At 36.4% G+C, this 25,185-nt stretch overlaps 12 protein-coding genes across 12 annotated transcripts; 7 read left to right on the forward strand and 5 right to left on the reverse strand.

The window, feature by feature from the left end:
• Window positions 1-212: 212 nt before the first annotated feature.
• On the forward strand, window positions 213-1,010 carry C9374_002771 (uncharacterized protein; the record flags this gene model as incomplete). Its single annotated transcript, XM_044692225.1, has 1 exon — window positions 213-1,010. The coding sequence occupies one exon, from the start codon at window positions 213-215 to the stop codon at window positions 1,008-1,010; it is 798 nt and encodes a 265-aa protein (XP_044550317.1).
• Window positions 1,011-1,189: 179 nt separating this feature from the next.
• Window positions 1,190-2,713, forward strand: C9374_002772 (uncharacterized protein; the record flags this gene model as incomplete). Its single annotated transcript, XM_044692226.1, has 3 exons — window positions 1,190-1,577; window positions 1,707-2,249; window positions 2,322-2,713. 3 exons carry the CDS (start codon window positions 1,190-1,192, stop codon window positions 2,711-2,713), a joined length of 1,323 nt encoding a protein of 440 aa, XP_044550318.1.
• A 184-nt stretch (window positions 2,714-2,897) lies between these two features.
• C9374_002773 (uncharacterized protein) lies at window positions 2,898-5,123 on the forward strand (the record flags this gene model as incomplete). Its single annotated transcript, XM_044692227.1, has 3 exons — window positions 2,898-3,249; window positions 3,456-3,898; window positions 3,963-5,123. The coding sequence occupies 3 exons, from the start codon at window positions 2,898-2,900 to the stop codon at window positions 5,121-5,123; spliced, it is 1,956 nt and encodes a 651-aa protein (XP_044550319.1).
• Window positions 5,124-5,214: 91 nt separating this feature from the next.
• C9374_002774 (uncharacterized protein) lies at window positions 5,215-7,289 on the forward strand (the record flags this gene model as incomplete). Its single annotated transcript, XM_044692228.1, has 2 exons — window positions 5,215-5,758; window positions 5,923-7,289. 2 exons carry the CDS (start codon window positions 5,215-5,217, stop codon window positions 7,287-7,289), a joined length of 1,911 nt encoding a protein of 636 aa, XP_044550320.1.
• A 109-nt stretch (window positions 7,290-7,398) lies between these two features.
• C9374_002775 (uncharacterized protein) lies at window positions 7,399-8,292 on the reverse strand (the record flags this gene model as incomplete). Its single annotated transcript, XM_044692229.1, has 1 exon — window positions 7,399-8,292. The coding sequence occupies one exon, from the start codon at window positions 8,290-8,292 to the stop codon at window positions 7,399-7,401; it is 894 nt and encodes a 297-aa protein (XP_044550321.1).
• A 1,841-nt stretch (window positions 8,293-10,133) lies between these two features.
• On the reverse strand, window positions 10,134-13,166 carry C9374_002776 (uncharacterized protein; the record flags this gene model as incomplete). The annotated part of the gene is made up of 1 exon (XM_044692230.1): window positions 10,134-13,166. One exon carries the CDS (start codon window positions 13,164-13,166, stop codon window positions 10,134-10,136), a length of 3,033 nt encoding a protein of 1,010 aa, XP_044550322.1.
• Window positions 13,167-13,436: 270 nt separating this feature from the next.
• C9374_002777 (uncharacterized protein) lies at window positions 13,437-13,745 on the forward strand (the record flags this gene model as incomplete). The annotated part of the gene is made up of 1 exon (XM_044692231.1): window positions 13,437-13,745. One exon carries the CDS (start codon window positions 13,437-13,439, stop codon window positions 13,743-13,745), a length of 309 nt encoding a protein of 102 aa, XP_044550323.1.
• A 50-nt stretch (window positions 13,746-13,795) lies between these two features.
• Window positions 13,796-15,561, reverse strand: C9374_002778 (uncharacterized protein; the record flags this gene model as incomplete). Its single annotated transcript, XM_044692232.1, has 3 exons — window positions 13,796-14,001; window positions 14,068-14,174; window positions 14,228-15,561. 3 exons carry the CDS (start codon window positions 15,559-15,561, stop codon window positions 13,796-13,798), a joined length of 1,647 nt encoding a protein of 548 aa, XP_044550324.1.
• A 744-nt stretch (window positions 15,562-16,305) lies between these two features.
• C9374_002779 (uncharacterized protein) lies at window positions 16,306-17,799 on the reverse strand (the record flags this gene model as incomplete). The annotated part of the gene is made up of 5 exons (XM_044692233.1): window positions 16,306-17,057; window positions 17,117-17,257; window positions 17,335-17,395; window positions 17,457-17,548; window positions 17,670-17,799. 5 exons carry the CDS (start codon window positions 17,797-17,799, stop codon window positions 16,306-16,308), a joined length of 1,176 nt encoding a protein of 391 aa, XP_044550325.1.
• Window positions 17,800-18,306: 507 nt separating this feature from the next.
• C9374_002780 (uncharacterized protein) lies at window positions 18,307-20,936 on the forward strand (the record flags this gene model as incomplete). The annotated part of the gene is made up of 4 exons (XM_044692235.1): window positions 18,307-19,373; window positions 19,440-19,757; window positions 19,821-19,984; window positions 20,299-20,936. The coding sequence occupies 4 exons, from the start codon at window positions 18,307-18,309 to the stop codon at window positions 20,934-20,936; spliced, it is 2,187 nt and encodes a 728-aa protein (XP_044550326.1).
• Window positions 20,937-21,348: 412 nt separating this feature from the next.
• Window positions 21,349-22,062, forward strand: C9374_002781 (uncharacterized protein; the record flags this gene model as incomplete). The annotated part of the gene is made up of 1 exon (XM_044692236.1): window positions 21,349-22,062. One exon carries the CDS (start codon window positions 21,349-21,351, stop codon window positions 22,060-22,062), a length of 714 nt encoding a protein of 237 aa, XP_044550327.1.
• A 117-nt stretch (window positions 22,063-22,179) lies between these two features.
• C9374_002782 (uncharacterized protein) lies at window positions 22,180-25,161 on the reverse strand (the record flags this gene model as incomplete). Its single annotated transcript, XM_044692237.1, has 8 exons — window positions 22,180-22,673; window positions 22,718-23,167; window positions 23,220-23,248; window positions 23,300-23,326; window positions 23,404-23,509; window positions 23,555-24,548; window positions 24,593-24,875; window positions 24,935-25,161. The coding sequence occupies 8 exons, from the start codon at window positions 25,159-25,161 to the stop codon at window positions 22,180-22,182; spliced, it is 2,610 nt and encodes an 869-aa protein (XP_044550328.1).
• Window positions 25,162-25,185: the final 24 nt, after the last annotated feature.

Consider the following 25,185-nt stretch of genomic DNA (forward strand, 5'->3'; position numbering starts at 1 on the left):
CAGTCAAACGTCCTTTTCTGCAACTCCTTCACTTTGCATTTCGAATGAGAAATGAAAACAATTGATTACTTTAGAAAATAATTACAAATCTTCCTTCACGATTGGTTGTCGAAAGAACTCGATAGTCAATCACGTTTTCCTCTTTTAATAGCTGTCAATGCTTCCTCAAGGAGTCGAACAAGAAAAAAAACAAACTTAACTAACAATCAACCATGCTTCTCGCTAACAACAGTAGCAGCTCTCGACAAGTAGAAGTTCCAATCCAAGGATCTTCCAATCAAGAGGCACTACTCTCCTTTTCCAAACCAACTGAAACCACTGTTCAATTCCATTTGAGAATACCAGATCAGGATCATCATAATTCTCAACTCTATGAATCCAAAATCATGCAAGATGATCTCGGACTGGGTGCCATCATTTTGGATCAAAATAATCTTTTAGTGGAAACTGTGGATGCGAAAGAGTCTTCATCCAAAGAAACTCGTCAAGTCAAATTACGATATGGTGGAGACAAGATCTTGGTGTTCAACAGTGTGAGTCAAGATAATGTGTTTTGGAGACAACTCACTCAAACTCTATTGGAACAAGTTCAACAGTTAAGACAAGACAATGAAGAAATTAAAAAACAAAATATCGACTTGATGAATTTAATCAAGGATGGTCTTTATAAACCATGGAAACAAGTGGGAGTGTTGAAAGATCTCGAAACTCTTTGGACCAAGTATTCACCATATGAGTATGAGTATGGAATCAAATTCAATACTTGCAATGTGACACCGGTGGTCATGCAAGAATGGAATCGAGGTAAAAGAGTCTTTTCTCAATATCCATACTCTCATGGGGATAATGCTGTAAATCTTCATGAAGGACGTTCCTTGTTTACCAAAGACACTGATGATCCAGAGAGCAAATCTTGTTGGTACCATCGATACATTAATTCAGAATTTAAAGTGTGTTGTGGAAGTAACAAGATTTTTGATAATTGGCCTGTGTTTGTGAGAAGAATGTAAATAGTTAAACCATCGTCATGACGCTGACCAAAGGAACTTGTTCCTTTTTTTGAATGAACTTGCCACTCCTTCAAATAATCATCTCTCATGACACCAGCGAATAAACAAGAACAACAAAAAATCATAATTGCGCAACAATAACACACCACGATCAAAAACACCAATTCAACAACAACAACATGTCGACACCACCTTTAAACAAACTTTCCGTCAAAGTGGATGGAAATCAACTCATCTTTTATAATCCCAATAATGAAATTGATGATAACATCGGAGTGACTTTCCACCGAACCCTTCGTATTCCAGACGATGGCAAGATCTATCCATTGCCACCATCCTTGGGTTCCTTTCCAGTGAAACGAGTCGATGATTACCTAGATCGAGTTCCTGAAGCATGGAAGAAACAAGGAGGAGTGTTCATTCCTCTCTATCAACGAGAAGCCATGTGGTTGGAATTTATGAATTTCAATACGGAATATCCTCATGCCATGAAAATTGCAGTTGGAAAAGTAAATGCATTATCGGGAGAGACCTGGGATGAGGAAATTAAACTGAGAAATGTACAAGGTAGGTTTAGAGTGAGTGAAATTGTGTATTTGATCTCATTCGCAGTTTGATTTATGAAATGACAATATATTTGTGCATCAAATTTTAATCATGAAACATTTGCTGCTGACCATACCAACAATTTTACAGACTATGTGGTTACACCATTGCAACCATGGTTGGATGGTATCAATGCTGGAGATGGTTATATTAAGCAATTTATTGCAATGCCTCTTGGAGGTGGATACACCGTTGAGGGTCAAGTGACTGGTGAAGAGAAAGTGGGTGGATGTCAAATTATTTGTTACGCACCAAATCATGAAAAACGTTTGAAACAATTTGCTCCAAAACCTGTCGTTCAGAGATCAAAGCAATGCGAGAAGAAATCATCATATGGAAGTGATTTACAATCGTTGAACTTGACTCCTTCATTTTCCATTCCTTCATCAAATGATTGTGTAAATAGCCTATTTGTCCCACCATCTGCATCTGGATCTTCATTTGGATATGTCATGCCTCAAGAAGAAATGTGTTATGAGTCTGCACCATCATCATCCTCATGTGTTCCTTCATTGATGGATCATACTATTCTTGAACAAGAATTGAGCAAATGTACATTGGACGATGATGAATGTGAAAATGACTTTCTCGATTATGAGGGAACTGAGGAAAGAAAAGTGAGTGGAGCTAAGGGTAAGTAGTCATGGAGGAAATTTCTGAATTAGGAAAATTTAACAATGTTTGATCGTGTGAAATTGGCTATAGAGCTTGGTCTTGCAGCTGGAGGTAAAATGAAGCAACAAATCATTGAAGATCCTTATGGCCCTTCATTCTGGGATGAAATGACAAAAGCTAGAATTTTCATTCACATTGTCAATAGTGAAATGTATGAACAAATAACTGGAGAGAAAGTTCCACCAACCCCCATTACTGCTCAAACATATGCTAGTTACAATTATCCATGGTTTGATTTTTATAATGAAGATACCGGAAGTGTTGGCAAGAGCAATATATTGTCACAAGTGAAATCGGTCAAAGAGGTAGATCAAGAAAAGTATGCTTGGCCTCAACAAAATGACTCGTCTGTTCAAATTAATAACGTAACTACTATTAAGGGTTCCTTTAATAAGAGTGATGTCAGAGATGGTGATTGGTAGAGATATTAAATCATAAGAGGCCATTGATAGATAATAAATGTATTTATCTTTCATGGAGGCTTCATCACACTACAGTAGCACCTTGGAACACCACTCGTTGACGCTAACAATAACAACAAACAAACGAGGAATAATGACCAGGTTTGGATTTGTTTTCGTTGGCTTCTAAAAACTCATCAAAAAAATGTCTAGAAGTGCAAGTTCTTCATCCTCTCTCGTCTCTCTCAACATCAGAGAGAAAGTAAGGAACACCCTGTTGAAGGTGGTTGATTCTATCGGAGAAAAGGATCAATGGAAAGTCATGATTGTAGATGAACATGCTCTCCAAGTGATTTCTTCGGCATGTAAAGTGAGCGATCTCTTGACAAAGAACGTTACAATCGTTGAAAATTTGGGAAAGAAGAGACAACCTTTCCCTACTCTTGATGCCGTTTATTTTGTAACACCAACGGCTGATTCTATTGATAAGATTATTGAAGATTATAACGTACCAAACAAACCAACATACGGAAACGCTCACTTGTTGTTTACTAGCAGTATGTATCAGTTACTTGTTTGATGATGCATTTATTATTCGTAATGTTTATTCTCTATTTGATGCACCGGTTCATCATCATCTCCATCATTGAAAATTTGTTATGATGGTTGATATTTGCGATTTACAACGTTGTATTTTCCTTCTTTAAAACAACACCATGACCATCACTCAATTTAAAATTCATCATCAAAATAATAACAACAGGAATTACGGAAGAGTTAATGGACAAGATTGCCAGATCTAGACTCCATACTCGCGTTAAAACGTTCCAAGATGTTAACATTGATTTTCTAGCAGTTGAAAGACCAATATTCACTTTTAAACAGCAGGACGATATTCAACAACTTTTGAATACGGACACCCGCTCAAGGGAGAAATATTCTACACTGGTTGCTGACCAACTCTATACATTCTTTTTGACATCAGGTTTCTCTCCATATATTCGTTATTCTTCCGATTCACCAATTTCCAAGACTGTTGCCAATAGAGTCTATGATTTACTAAACAAATCAAAAGAATCAAAGGGTCTTGTGAAGGATAAGTCAATTGCTTTGATTATAGATCGTACAGAAGATGCCAATGCTCCTCTCCTTCATGAGTTCACATATCAGGCAATGGCTTATGATTTATTGAATGTTTCTCCAAATGTAAGTCTTCTTTCATTGAAAATTAAGATTATTGATTGATGTTGTCATTGCCTAAATCAAATAGGATAACGTTTATGAATACTCATATACAACTGGAGACAATCAAAAGAAAACAAAGAAGGTGCTATTGGATGAACAGTATGATCCTGTATGGGAAAGATTTAGACATACACACTTTGCTGAGCTCGGAAAAGAATTGCAAAAGGAAATTGACCAATTTTTAAATGAACACCAAGACATTTCCAACACTCAAAAGAAGGAAGTTGGTAAAAAATTGGACTCGGCTGAAATGTCTGACATGATTAGAAAGCTTCCTCAATATCAAAAGAGTCTCTCCATGTATTCTATGCACAAGCAAATTAATAAGGAATTGTTGACAATTTTCCGTGAACAAAGCTTGAGCAAAATTGCAACTGAGGAGCAAAATATGGCAACTGGAGAAACTCCAGATGGAGACAAAGTTAACGCCAAAGAACTTATGACGACCATTGGAGCTATTTTGTCAAATTCCAACGTCTCGTCAGAAAGCAAAATGAGACTCATCATGCTGTACATTGTTTTCAATCAAGGAAAACTTGCAGATGACAAGAAAGATAAGCTCTTCAGAATGGCCAGACTGAACGACGAACAAATTGAAACTGTCAACAATCTATCCCTATTGATCAGACCAACTAAATCTGGTATTTCTACCAAACTTTCAAAACTCTTTGACACTTTCAAGAAATCAGGACAAAGTGATAAGGAAGTTGGTTATCAGCTCTCAAGATATACACCAAAAATTAAGGATCTTTCTGAAAGAACAATGGTTGGTAAATTGGAACCTGAGGCTTATCCATTCGTCAATGATCCACCAAACAATTTCAAGCTCTCTTCTAAGGATTCTGGAAAGACATCATCCGCAACATCATCCAAGAGCTCGTCATCCTCTTCAAGAAGTGATTCGACTACTACCGATTTGAGATCTAAGAAAAACGGTCCAACCTGGAACAAGAAGAAGACTGAAGACGACTCTGCATCTTCAAGCAGCAGTAGCTCAACATCTACGAAACTTGAGAGCAATATGAAGTTGTTCGTCTTTGTTATTGGAGGTATGACTTACAGCGAGACAAGAAGTTGCTACGAATTGATGCAAGAGCACGGTATTGATGTATTCTTTGGAAGTACCTCTCTCATTACTCCACATTCCTTCCTTGAAAAGCTCTCTTTAATTCGTACTACTGATTAAAAGCTCAAATTTCTGTAGTTGGTGTGATCTATCACATCTTCTTGTTGGACCTTTAACACATGTCAGCCATCAAAAATTCCAAATTGAAAAAATGTCTACTCCACACTACGCTCCTCTCTTTCCTCTGTCGAGTGGTCTCAACGAAAGTCTCCCTCTCTTCAACAAAATTATTCTCTTCCTCGATATTAAAACCATCACAAAAACATGTCTATTTATTTCGCAAGAGTGGAATCAAGCCATCAACAACCAAAAAACATTGTGGCAACTCCTCACCGAACGCGAATTAAAACTTCAATTCCTTCCCAATAACAACAACAACAACTCGCAACACACATTCCAAGTACCATCCTCACCAAACAAGTCCAACAATAACTCATCGGAATATGGCAATGAAGATTGGAAACAAATTTACATGTTATTAACTCGTTATTCGAGATGGCGTTGGCGTCGTGGAATTGAACGAAACAGTGATGTCGAGGAAAAAATGAGAAGAATGATGAATGTGAACGAGAATGAGGACGGAGATGCTTCTTCTTCAACAACACCACAAATTCTCATGTTTAACAATCCTGTGTATTTCTCGCCATTAATTCATAATCATCATTTTAAAGCAATGATTATCGGAGATAAGAAAGGTAAGTGTGAAATGGAAGTGTCATTGTCATGAACGAAATCATTGATGATGTGTAAATTCCTCTGTTTCGATTGAATTGCATAATCTTGTGGTTCATGAACTCGTGTGTGAAATTTGTTGAACGTGATTGTAATTACAAAATATATGGTCATCTGACCGATGCAGTTGGTAAAAGTAGTGTCATGCTTCGATTATTAACTAGACAAGCACCTAAGAAGGACATGATCAAAAAATTAATTAGTACGGACCACATGTCACATTTTTCTGCACTTATTCAAAACGTTCATGAACAAAATCATGCCATTCAATTACAAATTTACGACTCGAATATTGTGGACATTGGAAATTATGTTAAAGTCTGTCGAATGTATGGCACTTTTACACATTGTGCGATTATTGTCTTTAATGTGAGAAGCAAACGATCCTATTTCAATTCCATCAACAAATGGTTACCCATGATTCGAAAGCGTAATCCAACTCTACCTATTTTCCTTGTTGCCAACAAGTGTGACAATTTCCAAAAATATCATGGTTCGACTCGTTTTGAATTTTCCAACAATAAGGCCTCAGAAAATGATTCTGATTCGAAACGTGATGTTACAAGAGAAGAAGCAGAGGCTATGGCTCATGAAAAGAATATCATTTATCGAGAAGTGAGTGCAGCTACTGGAGAAGGAATTGATGAATTATGTGCAGATATTATTAATACCATTTATTGTAAAATTGTTCAAGTGGTGACCAAGGACATTTTGGATCAAGTGAATGACATTTGTGAAAAACTCTCTCAGAAATATCATGTCGTATTCAAGCAACGAGTGGTTGAGATTCCAAAATTCGTTCCTCCCATTCATGATCGAGATTATTATGAAAAGTTTACTGAAAGTGAAGTTTCTGGAGGAGAAGATTCAGAACGTGATGAATATGATCAAGACGATGAATTTGAAGAGTTTAGTACAACCAAATATGGTGGACATCATGCATACAATCGTGACCATGAATTTGAAGAAGAATCAGGTGCTCACATGCATGTCTCGAAATTAACACAAACAGAAGAAGAAAATGAATTGAAAGGAGTGGTCAAAATCATTAAGAAACACAAGTTAGGAGTTAAGGAACAAAACTCTCCACAGCACAATGACGATGCTAGCAGCAGTAGCAGTATCAGTGATATGGAAGAAGATGAAAAGATGAAACAATTGGTTGAAAAGAGTTTTGCAGAGGCTGATCAGGAATTACCTTATTTTAGAATCAATGTGAATACTTCATCTCAAGATAAGAGAAGTTCAAAATATTATGCCAATACGAAAGCATTGATGGAGGGTTTGACTGAGGAAAATATTAAGGAAATTGAACAGGTCATGCAAAAGTCACATGTCAGTATTGACGGAAAGACAGCCACGTCAGATGTGCAAGAATCAAGTACTGTCAATGATGTGACCACAACGACAGCTGCTCCTTCTTCTGGTCAGGAAGGAACCAATACTAGTGTAGCGACTTCAGAAGATCCCAACAAGAAGTGCCTCGTTCAATAATTATGTGAAAATTTCACACAAGTTGTATTTTACAATAAAAAAAAGTATGATCACCAGAGTCCACAACTATGGAATGATTATTTTACATGAACGATTCCGTACAAAAAAATTATTGTAATAAGAAACCTTGTTGCAACTCTGAAAACCACATGTCACTTGTTCCTTGATATTGCCAAACATCAATCTCAGTAATTCCTGCTTTCAAAATCATATCAATTCGTCTCCTCAACTCCTGAACGTCCACTCTCGCATCATACATCAATCCCAATCCCAACTTGCTTACTGGAATATACGAAAGTGCTCTTTGAAATGCACTATTGAACTCGTCTTGTTTCACTGCATAGGTATCCATGGTAATTACTCGATCGACTCGAGTTTGTGCAATTAATTTAATGTCCCAAAAGTAACTCCAACTTGCCACACAAACTGTTAATTTTCTTCCAATGGCATGTAAAGCATCTGCAAATCGATTCAAAAACACTGCAAAAGAAGGAGCTAAGCGTGTCGAAGCATCATTTCGATCTGGTTCAAAATCAATATTATATCCTGTGGCTTGAATTAATTTTTCATTTTGAATCGCTTGTTTTATGAATTTATCCATACTTGTCTCATTACTCAACAAGTCTGTCAAGTAGGGAATGTTCACAGTGGTGATCATGGGATAGAGTTCTTTCAATTGATTTGAAGATTTTAAAATTGGTAAAACATTATAGAAATGATTATCTACAAAGGATGAAGCAGGTCCCAAGTTATAAGCTTCATAACTAATTTGAGTGAGCTGACCTTGAGAGGATCTCTGTAACAGAGAGTTGAGATCTTGAGTGATGTTTTCATGAGTACGTTCGAGACCCATCCAGTAAAGAATTTGTTTGTTGCTCGATGAAGTAGTAGTCGTGGTAGTGATGGAAGAGGTTTTTAGAGAGAGGGCATTAATGACCGACAATGAACACAATGTTACGATGATGACAACAGCAGCCGAAAGTTGAACATGATGAAACGACATTTTTTTTGTGGAATTGATGTGAAACAACGATGGATTACAACACAAAATCAGGCAGCAATCAACAATGCCCCAAAAGAAAATTGAACAAACAACATTCGAATCAACAACTCTCTTGGTGTTTCGAGAATGTCTTCTTAAAAAAATAACGAGCAAAAATTTCTTTACATCTAACGGGGTTCGAACCCGCGACCCCCGGATTCGAAGTCCGGTGCTCTAATCCTCTGAGCTATAGATGCTTACACTACAATTTAAAATTTATAAATAGAATTTAATCTAATATTACTGTCGTTTCACGATGAAATCTTACAAGGTTTCAAAATGAACATTGCATCTTTAAAAATGGAATCAGCATTTCGAAAACTATGAAATCGTCGAAACTACTGTGGTATGAACTGTTCGAGAAACTTTAGGCATCTAAAAATAACTTGTCATATTTTGGTGGAAGATCGAAAACTTTTGCCTTGGTTGACAAAGTGATCACAGGTACGTTATCAATTCAAAACGATCGGTATTGAGCATTTCTGGAAGTTTGGTTGTTGATTATCAAGTGATCCAAACTCTTGACTTGGTAATGATTGAGAGGTGGCGAAGAGGTAAGCGTTGATCGCAACATTTTACCTCAGACCTTGGTGACGAAAATGAAAAAGAAATAAATTTCCAGTATTTTGGGGATATGCTGTTCATTGTATTTTTAGCATTGCGTTGTGAAGAAAAGGCTTGTTCAACGTGAAGCAAATGCATGAGTTCATTAAAAATAGTTGCAATGTTCATTTTGAAATTCTGTCTGATTTCATGGTGAAGTAACAGTATTAAGAGCTTTTTAAATAAAAATTGTTGCGAATAAGCTTTATTCTCTTTTGGAGTTGAGCTAAACTTGTCATGCAATGTCATGTATTGTAAACAGCTTGTCGGCAAATTGGTTGTGACCTTTCAATAATTTGTTTCTCTCCACCAGTCTCTCATTGGCTAGAAAGTGCTTCAATTTTTTGAAGAAAGCCTTGCCTAAATCGTTGATCAATCGAGGGAATCTTGGACTGGTTGGAGAAACTTCCACTTTCATTAATGTTTGTTCCCTTCAGCTGCTCACCAGGTAACTTGGGCGCAGACTTTTTTTTGCAAATTTGCAAAAAATAATGTCCCGTTTTTCAAGTTCATTGTAATCACTTGAAAATCATGTGCGAGATTTAAAAAAAATCTGTGTTCTTCTTCAATCAAACTCTCACAGCGGTTGAATTGGCGAACAACAACGCCATCGTCACAGTGATCATCGCTCTTGAAACTCATCATGCCTCCCACCTCATCCTCCCTCTATCATGGCTTGTTACCACAACAGCAGCAGCATGAGCAAAATACAACATCGAAATGTCCAGCATGTTGTTTTCTGAAAAAGGGAAAAGATCTCTCATGTGTGACCACACCAAACAATTGAAAGAAAAAGGCTACCATTTCATTCTGGATTATCCACAAATGATGATTTTTTTAGAAGAATTTAGAAAAGGAATGGATCTCCTTCCGATAGAAGATAGATTTCGTCTTGTCGGTTATTTACGCCAAGAATTTATGATCTTTGTCAGGGAGGGTGAGCCAGATAGAAAAAGCTTCGTAGGCAACCAGCCTATACCCAACCATTCTTGGCGACGTTGACGAACTCAAGTGTCATCACGAAAATAAACATCTCCAACCAAAAAAAATGCCTACAGCAAACAAAACGTTCTGGCAGAAGCTGAGTGATCAACACAACCACATCAGCAAGTTTCTTCACTTCAACAAAACAACACGCAAACCAGAGTAGGAAACAGAGAAAACAATTCATCGAACTGAACAAACCATCAGTGGAATTCCTAGTCGTCTATTGTTGTACATTCTGCTTTTCCGATGGCCTTCACAATTTCTTGATCGTTCCCAAACTTCGACAACAGCAAATCATACAACATAAGCACATCCACAACGGCATTATGTGCTATTCCGGGAAGAGAGCCACATACTTTTTCTCTAAAGTGGTTTTCTAATCCCTTTTTTCCAAGCAAGTTTTTTTGCATAGTAGAACAATAGTAAATTGTTGATCGGAGTTTAAGTGGTGCAATTGCAGCACTAAAGAAAGCCTTGTCCAAACCAGTTGAATGAACCAACAACATCACATCAGCAGTGTCATTCCTAGTCAAATAATTACAAATTTTAGGAATCATGTTTTGCAATGTTTCACTTTCATCCAAAATCTGAAATTTAGTTTCGTGCATTTGTAATGCAATAGAACTCCACACACCACTAGGGGATACAAATATGGAATGTAATTCATTACTAAATAATGATAACATTGCAAATTGAATTATGGAGTTGCATTTTGGAGAAAATCCTGTTGTTTCTAAATCTAGCACAAAGAAGTTCAATGGTCGTCTTGTCTCTTGATTGATACAGTGAGGCGTGGGAATTGATTTAAGAGGTGCAAAATTATATTGAATAGTCAACCTGTTTTTGAATTTTGAAATCAGGTAAGGTGGTTTGTGTTGTACAATAATATTCTCATTGTTTTTGCAACTTTGTTTCCTAAAAGCAACATCTTTTTCTAATTGAGCAGAAAATTGCAAACATTCTAATTGAGCAACTGTTGCTTCTGCTTCTTCGTCTGAAAATTGATGTTTAGCTTTCAAATGATTTGTAAAAGACCCTTTGATAATATATGGTTTTTGTTTTTTACATCCAGAAACAGGGCAGCATAAATATATACATTTAGGAGCACACACTTCAGCCCTCAACGTAGTTTTTCTTGAGTAAGTGGCTACGTTTTGATTAATAATTTGTAATTCTTTGCAAGTTTTTTTCTTGACATTTCTATCAAGTACAATTCGACCAGGAAGAGTTGGTAAAATCTTGATAACCAATTTCATACCAAAATAATGATCAGTTAATGGAATATCTGGGAGTGAGAACCCACGAACATCGTCAGTGGAATGTAATATTAAAAATATATAGAATGAAAATAGTGCGCTTTGGCAAAATTGTTTGGTTGTTGGCTTGGGAAACATTCCTCGAATTATTGAAAAGAGTAGCTCTTCATAATTTGTTGTAATGCAACTGGGTTTGAAATTTGGAAACCGAGACGCTAATGCAAGAAATCCTTCAAGTGTGTGAACACATATTTTCTTCGTTTTTTTGGGATAATTGGGTAATTTTTCGAAAATTGTTTTGCTTTCACTCAAAATATCAATTATATCCGGACTGTTATCATTAATGCAGTCATAAATATCACGAATTAATTCAAGGTAACCAGCAACACTATTTGCCTCTATAGTGCCAATTTTACGTAATTCTTGCAATACAGGTCGTTCTGTTAAATTTAGACATGATTTCAAATTCATAATATCCGTAGGATCAACTTCTTCTCTGTCGAGTAATCGATACAATGTCCTATGTTGTATCATGTAATAAATTATGGTCTGCATTGAGATTTTCTCGTGCAATATTGTTCCATTAAATAATACATTTCGTTGATTTTTGAAATTGTGAACGTAATCATTGACGAAAATGAAGTCTTTGTGTTTTTTTCTAACAATTGTTTGCACAGCATGTGCATCAATTTCTGCATCAGAACATCCACACACAATTGTTACAGATTCTTGGAGCAACTCTTTGAAATAAAGTATTTTGCTAGTGACAAATTCAAGTACGTCTGTTTCAGAACTAACTCCAAACCAACCCAGCGGTAAATGCCATGAATTATCGATGGCATTAATAGAAAATAAAATCATTTGGTCTATTAGATGTTTAACACCAAATTGTTTCACGTCTTCAACAGTGTAACAATATTTTTCACTTCCAACAATTTGATCTCCCAAAACATCAAAATGTTTAAACACTTTCATTCCATCAAACGAGATACATGTATCTTTACAAGAGTCAGGCAGTAACATGTTCTTTAGGGTAAGTGTGATGTCGGGAATCATACCATAACAACCAGCAGGTGTCCATTGTTTAACAGTATTCCAACTTGGTATAATTAGATTATATTTTAAATGATTAAAATTATTCCGTTCAATATTTTGATTGCGCTCTCCTCCCATTCTGATGAAAAATTGTTTTCCACAATAATATTTCATCACAACCCAATATCTTCTTTCAACCTCTGAATATTTGTGATGAAATGGATTCTTTGCATAATTTTGCAACTGATTGAATATAAAGGATCCAAAAAATGTCTCTAAGAATGGAGTAAAGCTTGACCTTGGAACCTTCAAAGCTTGTGTATCACGGTGTTCATTGTTCGTAATTTGTTTGTTGTTGTATTGTGTCGACAATGCTTCATTGTATGAAGTTTGAGCTTTTCTAAACACTGTTAAAAGTTTGTGTTCATCTTGGCTGACTGGTATAAATGGCACAAGTTTACACAATAACTCATACATCAATAATGGAAATGATATTAATTGCTTGGGTTGTGGTAAAATTCCTTTCAATAGCATTTCAAATATATCATGCCTATTTTCCATGATTGAAACTAGGTGTTTTTCCAATTCACTACATTGACGACACTGATTTTGAAAAATACTACAATATTTTGAACAACATGCTGATTCTAAGGTGAGTTCGTCTCGAATAACGCCAATTATGTCATAATCGCAATTATAAATTTGTTTTCCTGTTAATAATTTAGAATAATTGTTCCGATTTATACCTCTGCAAACGTATTTCAGTTCGGAATAGCACTCTTCATAACTAACATTAGTAGCTGGTGTAATATTTTCAACCATGAACGGTTGATCTTCAAAATAAACTCTTTTCTTTACTGACGGCATTATTGAAGCAGTTGAACGAATATCGGGAGCATTGTGGTTGTGTTGATCACTCAGCTTCTGCCAGAACGTTTTGTTTGCTGTAGGCATTTTTTTTGGTTGGAGATGTTTATTTTCGTGATGACACTTGAGTTCGTCAACGTCGCCAAGAATGGTTGGGTATAGGCTGGTTGCCTACGCTTTGGCTCACCCTCCCTGTTTGTTGAGAGGTTTTTGGAAAATCAACCCCAAGAAAGAAAAACAGGTTATGTACGGTCCGATTTTCTAATCGATGTTGGGTTATTTTATGCTGACTGCTTGGATTATGTGAATTCGAAATTGCAATATCGAGCATCAGTTAATCCACATGGATTGGGTGAAATGTTGAATCCTCCCTCGTTTACTTCTCGTGCACATCATCATGTCACTCAAGGGGTGGTGACTCATTCCAACCCAATGGTCACCCAAGCACTTGGAATGTGGCAACAACCACCTCTACACGATGAAAGAGAAAATGAAGTCGGTACTTCTTTCAACAATCCGATATTACTGTTGGAAGAGAGTGTTGAAGAGTTACAATATCAGGAACTATTTCAACAAACATCCAATGTAAGAAGATATAATGCAGTTGGTACTCGCTATAATCCAATAGCCATCGATGATGAACTTACACTTCCAACAAAAAAGTAATTGTCTGATTGTCTGTGTAAATACTATTTATATATAAAAGTATCAAAATTTTACAAATTATTTTGACCTGTTTTTTGTAAAAACAATTCATATTCTCGTTGAACTTCATCATTTAGATCATACCGATGCTCTTCATATCCATAAGCATTGGGAATAATTTCAATAACAGTGTGGAGAGGAATTGGAATTCTAGTACATGTTTCTGGTCTATTTCCAGTCAAGTACGAATAAAGAATTCGATTAACCGCTTGATGGCCTAATTTTTCCAAGTGCGGTTGAAATAGTCGACACACTTTCCTTAACAATAAACACGTCTACTTACCAATAATTAAGAGAGGGCACCGTTGTCTTTCTAACTCTGTAATTGCTGGTTCAATTCTATAAATCATGTCGAGATAGCTCTCCCCGTTTTGAGGTCTATATCTAAATCTATATGGAATAGTGCACATTGGTTTCTAAGGGTGCATCAAGAAAATACTTACTTGTCTGCTTCTCTTGCCAAATATTCATGAGGCATTTCTTCTTTAATCCGTTCATAGGTATAGCCTTCACAGACTCCAGCATCAAGCTCATTGAGGCATCTCCAACGAACAACTCTGAAATCGTCGTCTTTTTTGAAATGTTGAGATGTTTGTTGTGTTCTCTTCAATAAGGAGGTCCAAACCATCATATTGTCAAGAGGAGGCTTGTCAATCGAAATTTCTTGAGTTTTTCTTTCCTCTTGCTTTTTCTTGACAAATTCGTACAATACTTTTGAATAGCATAAACCTCTGTCGCTCAGGTTCGAGTCTCCTCCGAGTAATCCTTTAATATTATCCATACTCTCACCATGACGAGAGAGCCAAATAACTCGTGGAGTTAAGTGAATGTTCATGAGGCATTGATTTACCTTACCGGGGACGTAGCCTCCAATTCTGTTCAAAATAAACTTGTTTCCAACATTGATCATCTTAATGTAGCTCAATTTGCCTTCTTTTTCGTCACAGATAGTTTCGTAAACTTTCTCATAGGCCTTCATTCTTTGAATGAAATCTTTAATGGCTTCTTCTGAAGGTACTCCCTTGTAGTCAGCAGATTTTGTTTTTATGTCTCGAATATTGCCCTCAATTATTTCTTGTAAATCACAAATGGATTCCACAAATATGATATGACTCAACTCGAGAGGGTATTTGCGTTGTGTAGGATCTGTCAAGTATTTAATGATCATTTCTCTTCTCTCAATGGTCGTGTTGGTGGCATCGAAAATTCCACACTTAAGTTCTCGTTTAATATACTCCTCAGCATAATTACCACTGCCATATATTTGAGCTTTTGATTGTTCTGGTTCTTCTTGTTCGAGCCAGTCCGCAAGCTCATGTAGTGTAATCATACCAATCCTCTTTCTTTGCTCTTGGCCCTCTTTGTTGGCAGTATCCCAGAAAGAAGATGATTGACCCGATCCCAATAATTCTCTTCTCTTCTCTCCGGCATTGAACACCTTGCAGTCAATATTCAACCAATTCAAATATTTGGCTAATTGTCTTGCGATATAGGATTTACCTCTTGCAGGCAATCCAACCATCACAATCACATAATGTTTCGAAGGAGATTGGTTATTTTTTCTTCTCTGAATATTATGTTGTACATTATCGGAGCAAGACAGTGATGCAATTCCATCTTCCTCTTGATGGAGAGTGATCGGAGTAGAAGGAAGAATTTGTGGATTAGCAAGCTCATGATACGCAAAACTATCATTTCTTCGGAGAGGTGGGAGTGTCTTGTGAGGTGTGGATGCGTTCAAGGAGCCGTCTTGTGTTGGTGCGCCTTGTTCGCTCATTTTTTTTTGTTGTTTTTCTTGCGATCTCCTTTTTAGCCCCTGGCGGACCGATTAAGGTAGAGACGAGCGCAAGATTCTAAGGTGTAACATTTGTTATGCAGTGGGTGTGGATTGAATCTCTTTCCTGGGTAAGCTTTGATCACTGGGTGTTCGAACCAATTTATGAACTTCTCGCAATGGACTAAAAGATTTCCCATTGCCATTCCAACATTTAAAGATGTAGAATAATATTGGAACATTGGTCCACAAATCCACGAAAGATGAAAATGACACCTATAATAAAACTAAAAATTTTGAAGAGTAGCAATAAAGCCAAGAATTAACATTAAACTAAAAAGAGCAATTTGATTCCGTATCATTTTGGACCATGCAATTGATTACAAACAACGAACACAATGATGAAAGGACCCACTGTGGAAGCGACAATGATGTTATACGTTCCCAACACGGAGGAAGCTGTTGTGTTCGTCGATGGTGTTGTTGTTTGAGAGATGCTGAACTGCTTCGTTGGTACCAATTGCCGTCCATTGATCAGCAAAAAAAGAATGAGGTAGTTGTGTGCATTTCAAGAGCTGTTTTTTGTGAAGTGACAACATCAAAGCAAGAATCCTTGAACCAATAAATACTCACGCCATACACAAATTTGACAGGGTTCATGGCCCTTATAAATTTAATAGTCTTGCTCCTTTCTATGAAGGATAATGATAAATACAGTTAGGAAGTGAGATATCATCAACATCAAAATTAAAAATTCAAATAAACGTCACTGAATGGAACAATACTATTCGAATCGTCATTCGAACCTGTGCATCTGTGGCACATTTTCAGCAAATTTTTTTTGGTGAAGCTTCCAACTTTGTCAAAATCATAACCAATTAACAAGGCCACTATATCTGATCCAATAGAAACATCCAGTAACGTATCATCTAAGTTATCATAAAGACTTTGTTTGTCTAACGCTTTGGCAAACATTTCATCTATTAAATCTAATTTTGAAAATTCTTTCAAGTTTGAAGAACCACCTCCACCAATTAATTTACGGTGTTTCTTATCAAAAAATGTCAATGATGTATATGCTCCTGAAATATTAAAATCATTTCCAAGTTTTTCACGATCAATTGTGACATGATGACTGCCGTTTTGAGTAATTGCCCCAAAATTTAACATTTGCCTACCAAGATCACCAAAATATCCATAAACGTGAACAACTGTTGGAGTAACCCAACACGTGATATGACTCAAACGAATAGCTGTACAATCTAAAACATGGGTAAATGGTGGTATCAATTGAACTAGCGAGTCATGCACTTGGTGGTCAATATCCAAGAGTTGTTTATAACCATTCGTTCCAAGGCCATAGACAGTGCCATCCTTACACATAATGATCATGTGATCATAACCAGCAGAGATTCTCGAAACTTGTTTGTTGAATTGTAACCTTTCAAATTGGTTTGTGTTCTTTCCAAGTTTTCCATTTACATATACCTTGGTTTCATCTAGATACCAAAAAAACAAAACCATGTTAAAGGAACTTTTGTGAGCAGAGTAAACTTACCAGCAACCACTACGGTGGAATAGGTACCACACGCTGCATGTGTGATGGTTCCTTTGATCATGGCTGTATTGACTCGTCTCAAATAATTCCTGTCGCCCTCCTCCGCTTCAATAATCCCACCGACATAATTTTGATCTCCAGCTGCCGAATTGTTTTTGTTCAAGAGGATAGTTCATTATGAAAAATTGAGTGATCACCAATTCCTATATGAAACTCACCCGCATAAACTCGATTACTCTCCTTAATCACGATGAAATGATAAAATCCAGCAAGTAAAAACTGAGAATCAAAATGTTGGAAGGATGATGATGATTGTAATAAATCCTGATGATAAACATACTTTGATTTTAGTTGTATCCTCCTTAAACTCTTGGCAAGATTCAATGAGTTCGGGTTTTGTAGTTTTTGAACAAATGTAGACATGACCTTGAGCTTTTTAATTCCAATGAGATCATCATGGGATGAATCATAAAAATCATCGTTCCGATCGCATTTCATTGCACCATGAATCACACAATAATGACCTCATCATAAAAAATCATTAATAATTTACCTGTTGCACCAATAGCCGTAGTTCCTTCACAAACTAGTTTCGTGAAATGATCATTTGGATCTTGCAATATGGATTCAAAGACACGACCATCGTGCTTGACGTAGAGTCTCGTTTTGGATTGAGAAAACATTTTTTTGTCGCAACGCAATAATGAACTTGAACTCTTTGGAACTGAATAAGTTTGCAAGATACAGGCTCCATGTTGGCCACTGAAATAACAGTGTGGAATTTGACAGCGCTCGGAATGTGAAACCGTTGTCAACCAAACCTCATTGAGGTGCGCTACTAAAATCTGGTGTCCTGCGTTTGCGCTCATTATGGAATCTCCTTGACAATCTTCCAATTCATCATCTCCTATCTTCCACTACTTTCATAATTCATTCATAATCACCAAAAAAAAAATGAAATCCTTATTCCGCCAACACGAATTTCACACAAAAAGGGTCGATTCGAAACAACAACCACACCAACACTCTCCACCTTGAATCACACCCGTGTTGTTTTCGGTGTTACTACCTCACCTGATTGTCCACTTTTGAAAAAACAAAACTCAATTGGTCTCACATCACTCAATCTCATGAGGTCATCGTGGTCATCACTTGTTCTTCTCATGATGATGATGGTCGTCATGATGATGATGACTGCGGATTCGTATTCCCAACTTGTTCATGCACAACAAATTTATCCTGCACTCAATGATGCCACTTGTCAAATTTTGGGATCCTATTCAACAAACACTTCTGCGTATTCTTCTCGTTCTTGCAATGCCATCAAAATATTTAGTAACGAAGTCGGACTTGTAAATTTACAAGGAATTGACATTCTCTATGATCCAGTGGGTATTCCAATATGTAATCGTGAAAATTTCGACTCCCAATGCGATAAATTTCTAAATTCAAGTTATTTCGATCAATATGTGAAATCTGATTTCACAACCTTGAATCAGGCCCTTTACCAACGATACAACAATACTGGATTCGTTTGGAATGTGAAAATCATGTCCAAGCCATGGATACTTTCATTTTCTAATTTTTCAAGTGTCATTGCTTTTAAAGAATTGTTAGAGGCTTACAATTATTGTAATTTTTGTTCGCATTCGAGATTTGAAGCATTTCACACTTTGAAAAATAATAATCCAGCCTCTCTTGAATTTAAAACTTTGGAATTGGCCTATTCGAATAAGCATTGTGCGAATGGAATTCCAGTCATTGATGTTCCTGAATATTCTGCAACTGGAGATGGATATGATGTGAGTGTGACGATTCAATGTAATTGTAGAAATGGAGTGCTGTCAAATGTTTGTGACTTTTATTCGGATGTTATTTATCCACTCTTTTCAGGAAAGGAGATTTTGATTACTTCGATAGTTACCTATTCCTTACTATTTCTTGCCTCAGTTTTTCTCAATTTTATTCCAATTTTGGCAGGTGACGTGAGAAAATTCATTCGGTCTGACAAGTCCTTGAAAACATTTTTCTTTAGTTTTACTGACCTTCGATTGCAAGCTTCCTTTTTATTTACTCTTTCCATGATTTTGGCAATTATTTCAAGTTGTCTCGGAGTTGCTGGAAATCCATACGCAGTGTTGACCATGACATTGGCAGCATGTTTGGAATTTATTGCATACATTCCAATTTTATTTTGTTGGATTGATGTCATTTATAGAACTGAGATGAACATGACCAAGGCTTCTTGGATGATCAAGTAAGTTGTTCAAAAGAGTTGATTTGTTCAATGTTATTCTTAATTTTACTATTTTTGGTAAAATAGTTCGTTGGCCATTATTTTCTCGCTGACATTTGTGTTTGCACTAGCTCTTTATATGATTGGATACTTGATTTTGTCTGTCAGTTTTAATTATGCTGTATACATTGTAGTTCAGATTTTCCTCGTTGTGGTTATTATTGCTGCTGTGGTCATTGTTTTTATTTTAATTGTGACAGCTGGCAGATTATTATTGATTCTCTCCAAAACAAAGAAGATTAACATTTTGAGCTATCGATTTACAAGATTTTTAATTTATGTCACAATCTTTACTTGTCCTTATCTCATACAAGCTGCTTACTACATCATGACATCTGTTGAGCCGTAAGTGTCACCTTAATTTAGAAATTTTTTCGAAACTTTTATTCAATGAATGGCACACAATAGACGAATGGTATGCAGATTCTATGCTCTGTTTTCTTATTTCCTTTCCTCTCTCTGTGTTTCTCTCATTTCATTTGGATTTCTCTACATTTTATACAACACGGATGATTTGTTAAAGGCATATCCATGCTTGGATAAGATTGTAAACAAGATTGACATTAAGAAGAGTAACAAATAAGTACTTTGATCGTCCAAGATTGTCAAGAGTGAAAACCATTTTGTAACATATTAATAAATCGTATTCGGAATCGTTCCAAGTGATGGAAATTTCTGTTCCAATTCCAATTCGAACGAGTTGTTACATGAACTCGTTCGAACCACTCCGTTTGGAAGCCAGTCGTTAGATCTCATTGTCAAAGCTTTGTATGAACCCAATTGTGCACATAAATTAGAGTTTATTTCAACCATTCTTCTCTAAATCAAAAAAAACAAAGCAACATGAAACTTGTAACTTCTTGGATTGTTTTGCTCTTCGTTATAGTTGCATGCAGCACATGTGTTGCAAAGGCTGATCCTCAAGTACCTCGTTTGTCACTCTCGTTCATTGCTCCAAACGTTTCTGTGTCCTATGCCGATTACAATTTGATGTTTCGCAATGCAACCTATTATTATGATTATTATTCAAGAGCAGAAAGAATTGATTTGCTGGATATTGACAAGACTTATTTAACCAATAGAACCATTATCAATTTTTATGGTCCTCGTGTCCCTGATGGCAAGAAACAAGTTCCTGTCACAACCTACATCATTGAGTATCAACAAATGACCATTAACAACAAGTTGCTCACTTTTTACAACTGCACCAAGACAAATCGATATTGGCAATTTGGATATGGTATGAGTGATATGCCTTTCTGGAGCATCAAACTCAACGACCCTACTTATAAAGTTTCCTTTGTGAAATACCAACTTGAAGGTGCATTGAGATATGAATTATGGCAAGATCAATACAATGGAGAATCCCTAATCTATCATATCAGTACAGAGAGCAGATCTCTTGAGTTTGCTCAGTTATTGTTTGCTCGAGATTATATGGTTGCATTGGACGTTGCAGGAACTCAACTCACTACTGGATTGCATCGTGAATATTTCAACATTAAGAATTTTGGATGCGAATAAACTTTCAGACTCAGTTGTAATTTCCAAACGCAACCTGCGAACATAAAGGCCTTCATTTTGTTGAAAATCATGTCCGACCATAGGGAATCTTTACAAAAGGAACTCGACTCTCTGCATGAAGCTGTGAAAGAAACAAGTGAGAATACAATTAACTAAGTACAACGTGTTTTATAAGTTTTTGAGTTCTAAAGATCATAAGGAGGACATTAAGGGAACCCAAATCCCTTGAAAAGGGGCTTCCACTTAAAGAATTTTGGATTATCCAATCCATCTTCGTTGGATACGAATTCGAACGAGGTAACTCGGAGAACAACTCCGTTCGTTTTGGAAGCGAGTAGTGTCAAGCTTGGTATTGTGCACATAAATTGGAGTTTATTTCAACCTTTCTTTTTTCAAAACAAAACGCAACAACATGAAACTTGTAACCTCTTTGATTGTGTTGCTCAGCGTTGTAGTTGCATTAACAAACACTAGTATATGCATTGCAAAGGCAGATCCTCAAATACCTCGTTTGCCACTCTCGTTCATTGCTCCAAACGTTACTGTGTCCTATGCCGATCAAAATTTAGTGTTTGTTAATGCCACCTATTATTATGATTATTATTCAAGGGCAGAAAGAATTGATTTGTTGGATGTTGAAAAGACTTATTTAACCAATAGAACCATTATCAATTTTTATGGTCCTCGTGTCGATGATGCTGTCAAGCGTACTGTCAAGAGTTCCTTCAAACAAGTTCCTGTCTCCACCTACGTCATTGATTATCAACAATTGAAAATCAACAACAAGTTGCTCACTTTTTACAACTGCACCAAGACAAATCAATATTGGCAATTTGGATATGCCATGCGCGACATGCCTTTCTGGAGTGTCAAAGTCAACGACCCTACTTTTAAAGTTTCCTTTGTAAGGTATGAAATTGAAGGTGCATTGAGATATGAATTATGGCAAGATCAATACAATGGAGAATCTCAAATCTATCGTATCAGTACAGAGAGCAGAAGTCTTGAGTTTGCTCAATTGTTGAGCTCTCAAGATCATATGGTTGCTTTGGATATTAAGGGAACTCAAATCCCTTCCGGAGTTCGAAGTGACTATTTCAATGTGAAGAATTTTGGATGTGAATAATTATCCACCTTCATTGGATCGGTCGTACAGTTGAAATAAAACTATCAATTCTGAATTGAGTAGTGCGAATCATACAATGGACGTTTGTTGTTATCTTTGACAATTCATTGTTGACTGTTAATCACTTTCCCCGTCAGTACTTTCTTCGCTATTGTCCACAAATTTCTTGACTGCTCTATTTCTCAAAGTGAAAGTTGGAGATGAGTCCTTTGGATGAGAACTTTCATCATCGAATGGCTCTTCACAGTGATATTCGTTAATCGCTCTCATTTTGGGTTTTCTTCTCTCATATTTCACGCCAATAATGCTTCTGGAAAGACTCGTAGTCTGCTTTTCCACAGTCAGTGTCATTTTACTGAAATCAAACACTCTACCCGGAGGCATTTCGAATGTTGCGTTTTTCTTATTTGCCAAATACGAACGATATTGTTTTTCTAAGGTCACACTAATGTCATCAGAAAAAGGATTTGACACAGTTCTGTTCTTATATGATCTGTATACGGATGACCATTTGTATCGATATTTTGGCTTCTTAGATACTTGTGGATCACTGTAGGCATCAATAAAAAAGTTCTTCGTTGTTGGATGGAAACTTCCAATATATTGTCTCCCTGGTTTCTCGTTATCTCGAAATATCAAACCAGTCAATACTTACCGGGCTCAATAGTGATCCATTCAATGTGGGGAGGAAGATCGTTCTGTGGTTGTTTTGTGTTCAATATTTCATGAACATCATTCAATGAACACTCAAAAAATACTTTTGTTTCATGATAATCTAATAATACTTGAGCTCTTTCTTTAAGGCGTTGATATATAAAGCGCGCCGTAAGGAATTTATTCCACCTGCGCCTAGTAATCGATATTTGAGAATAATCATGGTTTTTTGAAGGGTTTACAAGTGACACTGATTTGTCAATGTTACTTCCTCCTCCAATTAACCTTAACGCCGTTTTCGTGTTTTTTGGATATTTGTAAGCTTGTCTTATAAGCAAAATTCGAGCAAGACCTGAAATGTCTTGAATGTTATGTTTAACTCGTCGAGAGGTCGAAAATAGTGATGATTTACCAAGTAGTTTGGGATTACATATTTTCTTTGGATCATAGCCTGACAATAGTGTGTGAAGGTAAAAGTTTCATGTGAATTAACAACAACATACCAGGAACACCAATTCGAAATCCTCTCAAGCTGGTATTAGAATAATTTGTAATTATCAATATACTAACCAGGATAACATACCTATATTTCACTAATCTGACCTCGTAACTGAATTTTAACCCAATTTGTTGGAAATGTCATGAATATTAAACCATCATGTCTCCCAAGTATTAATAAACACTTACGTCGTAGATTGGCGTTCAGGATCTACAATATTACATCTGGTGCTAATGGCTTGGATAGCTCTTGGTAAGCAATAAACTTGGGTACCATCAAACCCCACGACACCTCCTTACATATGTCAATACAAGTCGGAAAGTTGACGACTCTACATACCTGCACAAAACATGTTATCCCAACAACAATCTTTAAACAGACCGCTTGTAAATGAGTTGAATTGTTGGAAAAATTGTTCTCTGGATTCACAAATTTCTGGAACTGGGGGAGGTGATACAGTAGAATGGTCATGAATAAGCTCTTCCACCTCATCTGGGTCCTCAAAGTCAAAGAGCAGTGGAACAGCTGGAGGAGGCTCAACTATTGCAGTAAAAATTGTTCTGGTTTTGTTGTCTTTACCAAAAACAGGAACTAAATGAATAAGAGGATCATTCAAAAGAGGATTGTCACGATCGGTTGCAAACAATTTTCTAATAAAATCTTCCTCTTGCTTGATTTTGAGATTCTTCTCTCCAATTTCCTCGATAGGGAATCTTAATGGATTCAAATATTTGGTCAGTCCTTGCAATTTGAATTCTTTTGACTCTTTGTAGACCAATTTTCTCTTTGAAAAGTCTTTTGGCATAGATTTAAATATACCACTTTGAAGATATTCAAATATGACTGCAAATATTTCAGGGTCTCTATCGATAAAAATATCTTGGGAAAGGTCCTTCACTTGCTTTAGTAATTCGTAGAAAATGCTGCCTGTATAAATTAGCAGCTTGTTGATGCAAATGGAAAACTTCACTCCACGAACGTTAAAAGTTATTGTCGACTTGTCAATATTGTTATCTCTCTCTTTGATTTGTTCTTTCTCTTTGGCTAATTGTTCTTCCTTTTGCTGAACATACTTTTCAATGAATTCCTTTTCGTTTAGTGTCAAGCGTGCAAATTTTCCAACCCATTCTTCGTCCCTTTCTGTTTGATTAGATGCCATACATGATGATGGGTTAGATTGATTTTTCAAGGATTTTTTTTGCTTTGATAACTTTTCCAAGATTTCTTCATATTCTGTGATTAAGGTTTGAAGACGTGATTTGAGCTTGCTCGTTCCAAAAAAGTCTGCTTCTTCAAGCAACAGCTTGAGATGTTGGATCGATTCATTATTCACCTATTCCAAATATTAAAATAAGTTTGCCCGAATCGTGTGCTTACCTCTTCCCATAAGCCAATATAATTAGTAGAACCGGTACGAATATGTTCTAAAATAATTGGAAAATACTCTGGGTTTCGATCCAGTATGATACATCCATTTTCGTCTGTGTCTATTTTAAAACCAGAACTCAACATGGTTTTCAACATATTTTCTCTCTTATTGAGAGTACGGTGGGTAGTTACGAATAATTTTCCTCCTACCATCAACTTCACCAAATTGTTGCCATCATTGCCACTTCCGTTCATTGTCATCATGACTTCGTGAACCAATGAAGGTACATTGCTAGGTGTTGTGAAGGGTTTTCAGTGGGATGATAATCATCCAAGCGCATCTTTTAACACTGTTCCAAAACTTCTAATTCCATCTTACGCTTTTCATGAGCCTCTCTTTCTTGCTCCAACTTTAACAAGGCATCAATTCTGAAGGCTTCCAACTGAGTCCTATCTTTCAAATGTTGAGGAAGGCATTCATCATCATCATCGTTTGGAGAGTCAACCCGACCTTCCGGTGTGGAACTCGCTTGCGACTCTTCCTCATAGCGCTTTCTTTTGGGACTGGAAGGAATCATTTTTTCAGCTTTTTGTAATTCTGA

Source organism: Naegleria lovaniensis (genome assembly GCF_003324165.1).
Source record: "Naegleria lovaniensis strain ATCC 30569 chromosome Unknown tig016, whole genome shotgun sequence".
Classification (NCBI taxonomy): Eukaryota; Heterolobosea; class Eutetramitea; order Acrasida; family Naegleriidae; genus Naegleria; species Naegleria lovaniensis.